The 10736-nt window shown below is 53.0% G+C and overlaps 1 protein-coding gene across 1 annotated transcript; it reads right to left on the bottom strand.

Annotated features, from left to right (window-relative positions):
- Window positions 1-179: 179 nt before the first annotated feature.
- On the bottom strand, window positions 180-9997 carry LOC149431148 (FAST kinase domain-containing protein 4-like; the record flags this gene model as incomplete). Its single annotated transcript, XM_089665864.1, has 3 exons — window positions 9841-9997; window positions 3471-4029; window positions 180-503 (listed from the first exon to the last, which is right to left on the bottom strand). Coding segments are annotated over exons 2-3 (828 nt in total), but the record flags the coding sequence as incomplete, so codon positions are not given.
- Between the last annotated feature and the right edge of the window lie 739 nt (window positions 9998-10736).

Below are 10736 nucleotides of genomic sequence, written 5' to 3'. Positions count from 1 at the left end.
CTCTCCCAAACTTTAACCACAAGGTTTGAAGTGCAAAATTCCTAAAATGTATTTATATGAAGAAGTGGTAAAAGAAGCCATTTCTGTGAACTCATCATTTGGAGGAGGCCCACCTTTGGACATACAGTGTATTTTAACTGTGGATATGAGGCTTGTCCACAGGCGATCTGTTACGATACCTTATCTTCCAGTTTCTCCTTGAAGGAGTTCGACTCGGAGCCCAGGCTTGATATCAGTGTCACCACTGTCCGCGGTTCCTTTATCTCTGACCATCGAAGCTCCACTTGTTTAACCAGCTCATCGAGCAGTCTGTTTTCTTCCTTGGTCCGATCAGAGTGCGGAATGTAGCTCGACAGCTGGGCCAGACCTCCAATACTAAATAAATGGAGACGCCATTGCGCTTCAACCATCGCTGACTGGAAGCAATCGTCATTTCTGTCCAATCCGAGTCCATACAAGCTCTTCAACAATCTAATCACGCTGCCGCTCTGGAGATCTTGGATCTGCAACATGGAGAACTCAAAAGGTCAAACATTTACCAAATCCAGATATTATCAGGAGAAGTTCAGGCAACAAATACGCCATTAGCACCATTTTGGAATGACCCTAATCCATCCAGACCACGCTATTCATTACCGGTACAATTTACTAGTTGTAAACCTAATCAACTTGCCTAGTTGGTTCTAAACGATTGGTTAAAAACGGGAAGTGATTTTGGTAGGAAATGGAGTGAGGCAGGAAGTGAGGTCACACAGCCATGTGTTTTGAAAGGACACAGAGCTGGAGGATGGAAAGAAGAGTAATGCAGGACATAGACGGTTCGTTTATCAGCCGATTTTTCGTCCGAAAGAATAAATCGGACCGTTAGTGGGGCAATGTCATCGGACGATTTTCACGGTTCCTCCTCATTTCTTTTATCGGTCATGCTGGAAAATTTGCAAAAAAAAAGGCAGATTTTTGCAATCCTTGGTGGCACAAAAAAACGACCGATGTTTTGTTTTTCGGCCGATAAACAAACAGTCTATGGCCTGCATAAGAAGCCACTCCTGGGCTCCCTGACCAACCAAGACCTCCAGCTTGACCATCGCAGCAATCCGAAATGACTGCAGCTCCTAATTTCATCACTTGACCTCCGGAAGGTGTTCTTCATGACCAGGGGATCTTTTGCTATTCGGCACTACGCTACTTTGGAAATTGCGCGGTCATGCAATGCTGTACCCCACTGAAATGTACATCATTTTCACACAAATAGAGCTTTCTTTTGGTGGCATATGAGCACCACGGGGGGGGGGGGGGGGGGGGTTTCTTATTATATAAATTTAAAAAATAAAAAAAACAAACGTCCTCCCAGAGCGCACTCTCCTGCGCGCCCCCGGGGGTGCACCCCCGGCAATCTCCACGATCGCTGTGTCCTACGGACACCCGCATTCCCTATATCCGCTCTCCCCGGACCCCGCGTTCACCATATCCGCTCTCCCCGGACCCCGCGTTCACCATATCCGCTCTCCCCGGACCCCGCGTTCACCATATCCGCTCTCCCCGGACCCCGCGTTCACCATATCCGCTCTCCCCGGACCCCGCGTTCACCATATCCGCTCTCCCCGGACCCCGCGTTCACTATATCCGCTCTCCCCGGACCCCGCGTTCACCATATCCGCTCTCCCCGGACCCCGCGTTCACCATATCCGCTCTCCCCGGACCCCGCGTTCACCATATCCGCTCTCCCCGGACCCCGCGTTCACCATATCCGCTCTCCCCGGACCCCGCGTTCACCATATCCGCTCTCCCCGGACCCCGCGTTCACCATATCCGCTCTCCCCGGACCCCGCGTTCACCATATCCGCTCTCCCCGGACCCCGCGTTCACCATATCCGCTCTCCCCGGACCCCGCGTTCACTATATCCGCTCTCCCCGGACCCCGCGTTCACTATATCCGCTCTCCCCGGACCCCGCATTCACTATATCCGCTCTCCCCGGACCCCGCATTCACTATATCCGCTCTCCCCGGACCCCGCATTCACTATATCCGCTCTCCCCGGACCCCGCATTCACTATATCCGCTCTCCCCGGACCCCGCATTCACTATATCCCCTCTCCCACAGGACACACAACATGGAAATGTAATTATTTTAGTAAATATAAACTGCTAAATAGCTTTCCTCATCAGCAGTAAATAACAATCTTGTGACTCCTATCAGTGTCCAGCAGAGTGCTGATTAAAGCTCATAAGAGGAGTTTTCATTCTGCTCTAGGAGGATACAGGACCCTTGACTTCTGTCTGGACAGTGCGGATTGGCCCTGTGCTGATCACATGCACTATCCCAAGACAAAAAAACGCAAATGCTTCTCTAGCAATACACCCCAAACTGAGCATGTGCAGAGTGACTCCACATGATATGTCTTATCAGGAGATAAGAGGGGGGTGACACTGGAAGGAGAGGATCAGAGAAGACAGGATCAAACAGCCTTTTTACACAATGCGGAGGATTAACCCCTTAGGTTCCACAGTGAGTATAACCAGCATGCTTTACTGCATCTACAGACTGATTGTACTGTTGGGGGGTTTAGTAACACGTTAGATACGTTTTGTTCTTCCCTGGGAGGTTCTACCGACAAAAAAACTTTTTTCCAGCTTCATGATTTTCCCTGTAATAAAAATACGAAAAGGAACAACACGGCCTTCACCTCGAGAGTCACTCCAAAACTCGGTCAGAGAGCGAATTGTATGGGGGCAGCTCTGGGGGGGTCTCACCTGACTAGTTACATTGGTGGCAGCTCTGGGGGGGTCTTACCTGACTAGTTACATTGGTGGCAGCTCTGGGGGGGGGGGGGTCTTACCTGACTAGTTACATTGGTGGCAGCTCTGGGGGGGGGGGGGGGGTCTTACCTGAATAGTTACATTGGTGGCAGCTCTGGGGGGGTCTTACCTGACTAGTTACATTGGTGGCAGCTCTGGGGGGGTCTTACCTGACTAGTTACATCGGTGGCAGCTCTGGGGGGGTCTTACCTGACTAGTTACATTGGTGGCAGCTCTGGGGGGGGGGGGGTCTTACCTGACTAGTTACATTGGTGGCAGCTCTGGGGGGGGGGGGGGGTCTTACCTGAATAGTTACATTGGTGGCAGCTCTGGGGGGGGGTCTTACCTGACTAGTTACATTGGTGGCAGCTCTGGGGGGGTCTTACCTGACTAGTTACATTGGTGGCAGCTCTGGGGGGGGTCTTACCTGACTAGTTACATTGGTGGCAGCTCTGGGGGGGGTCTTACCTGACTAGTTACATTGGTGGCAGCTCTGGGGGGGTCTTACCTGACTAGTTACATTGGTGGCAGCTCTGGGGGGGTCTTACCTGACTAGTTACATTGGTGGCAGCTCTGGGGGGGGGGGTCTTACCTGACTAGTTACATTGGTGGCAGCTCTGGGGGGGTCTTACCTGACTAGTTACATTGGTGGCAGCTCTGGGGGGGGTCTTACCTGACTAGTTACATTGTACAGAAGATCCTGGAATCTGGGCTCCTCCAAGACCCGCCCATTATCCCCGTCTTGCCTCTGTGCGATCTCCTGGATGATCATCACCTTCCTGTTGGCGGACAGATTTGGCTTTCTGGAAATCTCCAGCAGTTCCTCCACCCCCGACAAAGTCTGCAACATGAACAAGAACTCCTTCTGAGAAGTGAGGGGGCTCTGGGAGGGCTCTGGGGGGCTCCAGGAGGTCTCTGGAAGGTCTCGGAGAGGCTCCTGGAGGTCTCGGGAAGGCTCTGGAAGGTCTCGGAGAGGCTCCTGGAGGTCTCGGGAAGGCTCTAGGAGGTCCCCCACCAGGAATCGCAGGGAGGAGGTGTGCAGGGCCGCCTGGCAGGGGAAGCATGGGGCATACTGACACAATCTCATACATTCTGAGGGGGCGGAGGCGGGCGGGGGATGGAAGGAGACTGGCGCTGCCAGCAGACGGGACACGCGCTGGATCAGACGGACCGCCATCCCTTCTTTGGTGTGGAATTCAGTGAGTTGGGAGGAAGGTCAGTTCCGCATATTCCTGCAAGAAAGGACACAAAGAAATGTAAGTTTTCTGATCGGGGGATGGTTGGGTTTAATCATACAAAAAGTCCATCTTTGGGCAAATCTGCCTCTGCGGGCTGCAGAATCCCCACACCGTGCCAGGGGCCTCCAAAATACAGCCCGAGGGCCACATGCAGATCAGTACAAGTGCACAGACTGACACCCCAGATCAGTTGGTCTCCTTTGATGGGTACCCTGATATAAAGGGGGGGGGGGGGGTCAAATGGGAGGCCCTGAAGGGGGAACCTTCATATAAAAGGAGGAGCTCTGATTGGGACCCTGAACCCAAAGACTCTGGAGAATAAAATGGTGGTAGTTCCAAATATTGTCACCCCATGCGGTGTTAGCTCAGGACACCACTTCCCTGTTCTTACTAGCTGGCCTTTGCAGTTCTCTACCCAGTGGCGCCCACAATGGGGCTCCCAGGCATGCAGGTAGGAGAGAGGAGCCCCGGAGACCAAGGGGGAGAGGGCGTGGGCCCAGAGACCAAGGGGGAGAGGGCGTGGGCCCAGAGACCAAGGGGGAGAGGGCGTGGGCCCAGAGACCAAGGGGGGAGAGGGCGTGGGCCCAGAGACCAAGGGGGGAGAGGGCGTGGGCCCAGAGACCAAGGGGGGAGAGGGCGTGGGCCCAGAGACCAAGGGGGAGACGGCGTGGGCCCAGAGACCAAGGGGGAGAGGGCGTGGGCCCAGAGACCAAGGGGGAGTCATTTGGAAAGATGCTGACTGTACCTTGTGTGTCTGTTCCCAACAGCCGTAGTTATTGATTTGGAACCGCTAATCAGTGAGGAAAGGAGTTGTCCATCGATAACAATTCCAGAACAAATGGCAAGCCAGCCAGGAAGATGATTTCCAGGCAACCCTGAGAATCTGAGCCCTTTGCTTACATTTGAGATATCAGACTTCCTCGATCGGTAAGGCATTTTCGGGACAAAGGATACCTATTTTACTCCCCTTAATCGAACTGTATTGACTGGTATGTTGTCACTGCATATCGGAGTGAGAAAAGGAAGGAAGAGCAGTGCTGGTTAACAGGTTACATGAAGCACACATGTGCGGTTGTAGATCCAGAGGTAAGGGGGTATAGGCACATGGAGAGAAGACTGGCCAGTCATTATGGGCATTCAATAAAGTAAGGGAATGAAAGGTAAGAGGGAACCTCAGAAAATGCAAAGTGTATGAGGAGCGCTAGAGAACATATGACCAGAAGGTGCGGTTCCGCCTAGATAAATGGTTAAAGTGGACAGGAATCCAAAATGGGTAACAGGGATACCGAGTCCATGGGGCCAGGAATCAAGAAGCTAGAGGAACAGCTGTCTATGTCAGCCGGATGAATGAAGGGTGACAGACACTATATCCGCTCTCCCGGGACCCCGCACTCGCTATATCCGCTCTCCCGGGACCCCGCACTCGCTATATCCGCTCTCCCGGGACCCCGCACTCGCTATATCCGCTCTCCCGGGACCCCGCACTCGCTATATCCGCTCTCCCCGGACCCCGCATTCGCTATATCCGCTCTCCCGGGACCCCGCACTCGCTATATCCGCTCTCCACGGACCCCGCACTCGCTATATCCGCTCTCCCGGGACCCCGCACTCGCTATATCCGCTCTCCCGGGACCCCGCACTCGCTATATCCGCTCTCCCCGGACCCCGCATTCACTATATCCGCTCTCGCTATATCCGCTCTCCCGGGACCCCGCACTCGCTATATCCGCTCTCGCTACATCCGCTCTCCCGGGACCCCGCACTCGCTACATCCGCTCTCCCGGGACCCCGCACTCGCTACATCCGCTCTCCCCGGACCCCGCATTCGCTATATCCGCTCTCCCCGGACCCCGCATTCACTATATCCACTCTCCCCGGACCCCGCATTCACTATATCCGCTCTCCCCGGACCCCGCATTCACTATATCCGCTCTCCCCGGACCCCGCATTCACTACATCCGCTCTCCCAGGATCCCGCCATTCACTATATCCGCTCTCCCCGGACACCGCATTCACTATATCCGCTCTCCCCGGACCCCGCATTCACTACACCCTGTTCAAAATTATTCTGCAAATTCTATTTAAGTGTCACAAAGATGAAATATTTTGTTTTTCAGTGTAACTCATGGATGGCATTGTGTGTCAGGGCTCTTTTGATCACTGAAAACAATCTGGGACACCTGTGATCATTAGATTGGCCGGTGAGCCCAATTGAAGGAAAAACTACTAAAGGACGGCGTTCCACATTATTAAGCAGAGCGCCATTTTCAAGCAATATGGGGAAGAAAAAGGATCTCTCTGCTGCCGAAAAGAGTGAAATAGTTCGATGCCTTGGACGAGGGATGAAAACATTCGATATTTCAGGAAAACGTCAGCGTGATCATCGCACTATGAAGAGATTTGTGGCTGATTCAGAGCACAGACGGGTTGGTGCAGATAAAGGCACATCGAGGAAGATTTCTGCCAGATCCAGGCATCGGATCCAGAGAGCAGCTGCTAAAATCCCATTACATAGCAGCAAACAGATATTTGAAGCTGCTGGTGCCTCTGGAGTCCCACGGACATCAAGGTGTAGAGTCCTCCAGAGTCCTGCAACTGTGCAGAAACCTTCTATTCGGCCACCACTAACCAATGCTCACAAGCAGAAACGGCTGCATTGGGCAGAAAAATACATGAAGACTCATTTTCAAACAGTCCTGTTCACTGATGAGTGCCGTGCAACCCTGGATGGTCCAGATGGATGGAGTAGTGGATGGTTGGTGGACGGCCACCTTGTTCCAACAAGGCTGCGACGTCAGCAAGGCGGTGGTGGAGTCATGTTTTGGGCCGGAATCATGGGAACAGAGCTGGACAGCCCCTTTAGGGGCCCCGAAGGTGTAAAGATGACCTCTGCAAAGTATGTGGAGTTTCTGACTGACCACTCTCTTCCCTGGTACAGAAGGAAGAACTATGCTTTCCGTAATAAAATCATCTTCATGCATGGCAATGCACCATCTCATGCTGCAAAGAATACCTCCGCATCAATGGCTGCTATGGGGATAAAAGGAGAGAAAGTCATGGTGTGGCCTCCATCCTCCCCTCACCTCAATCCTATGGAGAACCTTTGGAGCATCCTCAAGCAAAAGATCTATGAGGGTGGGAGGCAGTTTACACCCAAACAGCAGCTCTGGGAGGCGATTCTGACATCTTGCAAACAAATTCCAGCAGAAACTGTCCAAAAACTGCCAAGTTCAATGGATGCCAGACTTGTGATCTGCTATCAGATAAGGGCTCCTATGTTACAATGTAACGTGACCGCTTCAAATGGTTACAAAGTTACAATGTTGGGAAAAGTTGGACTGAAATAGCTTTTGATTTCAGTAAATTTGCTGCAAACACAACAAATGACAATTTTCAGTTCTTTACAACCTAGAAAGTGTTTGGAAACTTCCTGTGCGGAATAATCCGGAACACAAATCCTGTTATCATTAGGAGGTTCGTTCAATAAAATGTGAATTGTCCTCTTCTAGTTGTCACCTGAGAATTCTGCCGACTTATTTACATCAATTATTGAGGGAAATGAGAAAAATATCATTTGCAGAATAATGCAGAACACGGTGTAGATATACAGGTGAAACTTGAAAAATGAGAATCTGGTGCAAATGTTCATTTATTTCAGTGCAGCAACTTAAAAGGTGACACTAATATATGAGACTCATTCCATGCAAAGCAAGATAGTTCCAGCCGTGATTTGTCATCATTGTGATGGTTATGGCTTACAGCTCATGAAAACCCCAAATCCACAATCTCAGAAAATGAGAATATTGTGAAAAGGTGGAATAATCTCGGCTCAAAGTGTCCCACTCTAATCAGCTCATTCAGCCATAACACCTGCAAAGGGTTCCTGAGCCTTTAAATGGTCTCTCAGTCTGGTTCAGTAGGAATCACAATCATGGGAAAGACTGCCGACCTGACACCATCACTGACACCCTCCATGAGGAGGGAAAGTCTCAAAAGGTCATTGCAGAAGAAGTTGGATGTTCCCAAAGTGCTGCATCAAAGCACATTAATAGAAAGTTATGTGGGAGGGAAAAGTGTGGAAGAAAAAGGTGCACCTAACACGTTTATGGCCCGGGGCCCCGGGCGCGTCTATGGCCCGAGGCCCCGGGCGCGTCTATGGCCCGAGGCCCCGGGCGCGTCTATGGCCCGAGGCCCCGGGCGCGTCTATGGCCCGAGGCCCCGGGCGCGTCTATGGCCCGAGGCCCCGGGCGCGTCTATGGCCCGAGGCCCCGGGCGCGTCTATGGCCCGGGGCCCCGGGCGCGTCTATGGCCCGGGGCCCCGGGCGCGTCTATGGCCCGGGGCCCCGGGCGCGTCTATGGCCCGGGGCCCCGGGCGCGTCTATGGCCCGGGGCCCCGGGCGCGTCTATGGCCCGGGGCCCCGGGCGCGTCTATGGCCCGAGGCCCCGGACGCGTCTTTGGCCCGAGGCCCCGGACGCGTCTTTGGCCCGAGGCCGCGGACGCGTCTTTGGCCCGAGGCCCCGGACGCGTCTTTGGCCCGAGGCCCCGGACGCGTCTATGGCCCGAGGCCCCGGGCGCGTCTTTGGCCCGAGGCCCCGGACGCGTCTATGACATGGGGCCCCTGAGACAACTGCTGTATGCAATGGTGACTTTAATTATTTGGGGTCCCACCAGGCACCACGAACCCTGCACTGTACTGGACCTGTGAGACGGTATGCTGCGTACAATGATGACTGGGGCCCCAGCAAAGCCCAAGCATTGCACTCAGGCTCCTTACAACTTTATGATCGGGGGCCCCAGAGACTCATACTTGGGACCCCCAACAGGAACCAAGAAGGACCCTGCACTGCGCTCCGATCTGGAGACCCTGAGACATCGTACTGTGTGAGGTGGTGACTCTGCATATCTGGGGGCCCAACACAGTCTTGAGGCCCCTGAGATATTGGACTGTTTACAGTGGTGACCTTGGACAGATGGGGCCCCAACACAGTCCAAGCATTGTACTCGGGCCCCTACTAATTCTATAACCTGGGGCCCCTTGGACTTTGTACTGAAGGCAGTGCTAACTCCGTATTTGGGGTCCCAACAGGAGATATGAGGTCCTGCACTGTACTGGGGCCCCTGAGATATAGAGTAGTGACCTTAAATATCTGGGGCCCAAACACAGTCGAAGTAATGTACTCAGACACCAACATCCTATGACCTGGGGCCCCTGGGACTATGCACTGAGGGCAGTGTTGACTCCATATTTGGGGGCCCCAAAAGGAGCCATGAAGCACTCTGGGGCCCCTGAGTATTCAGCAACCCCAGGTCCCTGTAAAAAAATGTAATCAGGAGCCCCTTGGACTTTGTACTGTGGACCACAACAGGAGCCATTAGGCTTTGCATTGTATCGGGGCCCCTGAGATATACAGTGGTGACCTTAGATACCTGGGGCCCCAACACAGTCCAAGCATTGTACTCGGGCCCCTACTAACTCTATGACCTGGGGCCACTGGGACTTTGTACTGGGGGCAGTGTTGACTCCATATTTAGGGCCCCTGAGCATTCTGTAACCTGGGGCCCCTGAGACACTAGGCTGCCTGCGTTGGTCACCTCAGATATATGTGGGGCCCCTACGAGGAATGTCCTCCAGGCAGCCTCAGGGGCCACCCACACACACGTGGGCCCAGCATGGACCTCTCATCCTCCCCGGTAAGGCCCTTAAAAAATTCAAACACAGCCGCCCTGACAACAAGAGCCCCTCCCTCTGGTGATCACCGCCCTGACAACACGGAGCCCCTCTCTCCCTCCGGTGATCGCCGCACCTTAAACCGGCTTCTTCCTCTGACCTCCACAGCATGAGCAGCACAACTAAGCCCCGAATACAGACGTCACTTCCGCCAACACACAGCCGGACACCGCAAGTCCCCCGCCGACCACTAAAGGATGAAAGGAAACCGGTCTTCGGAAACATGGCCGCCGCACGTGGATTCCTTAAGGTGTTCTTCGGAAAATGGCCGCCGAGACATAGTCAGTGCTGAAAAAGGAAGCGAGAGCAGGATGCAGCCGCCATGTTAGGTAAGGGCAAGCCTAAGGACAGTGAACGCACTCGCTATGTTGGATGAGGGCGGAGGAACATTTAGAGGAGCATGAAATCGCCATATTGGATGATGGCAGATGACTGTATTAAGACGCTTGAAGCTTCCATGTTGAGTGAGGGCGAAAAATGTAAAGTAGCTTGATGAGCGTGAGGATCCCGGAAGTGACGTTCCCAATTTTAACCTCTTCAGTCCCGAGCCATTTTTGTATATTTTGTCTAAAAATCATTTTAGGCCTGAAGATTAGCTAACCCCCAAAATGTGATATACTTTCTGCAAGCAGACACCCTGGAGAATAAAATAGCGGTAGTTCGAATTTTTTATCATGCCACGTGATGTTAGTGCGATGGTTTGTGAAATGCAAAATTACACCCCTTGACGCTGTCGTCTCCCGGCCCTTTAAAGGATGTGTGACGCATAGAGGCGGGGTTTCAGGACTTGTGACCGCCGTGATTGGCAGTCACATCAGTTATATGGTTAGAAAGGTCCCGATCACGACTTATGGTCGCCTGTAAATGCGCTCTGAGCATGTTTTTTATTTTTGGTACGCAAATATGCGTCCGCTCGGCGTCAAGGTCCAACCCCTGGAAAGGCCTCATATTTGCGTACTATCGGCGCCAAAA

The sequence above is a fragment of the Staurois parvus genome, unplaced genomic scaffold (genome assembly GCF_062004578.1).
Source record: "Staurois parvus isolate SC_StPar_1 unplaced genomic scaffold, SC_StPar_1.0 ptg002379l, whole genome shotgun sequence".
Taxonomy (NCBI): domain Eukaryota; kingdom Metazoa; phylum Chordata; class Amphibia; order Anura; family Ranidae; genus Staurois; species Staurois parvus.
Note: the sequence above shows the minus strand (reverse complement) of the source record. Positions and strands in the feature narration are given on the sequence as shown.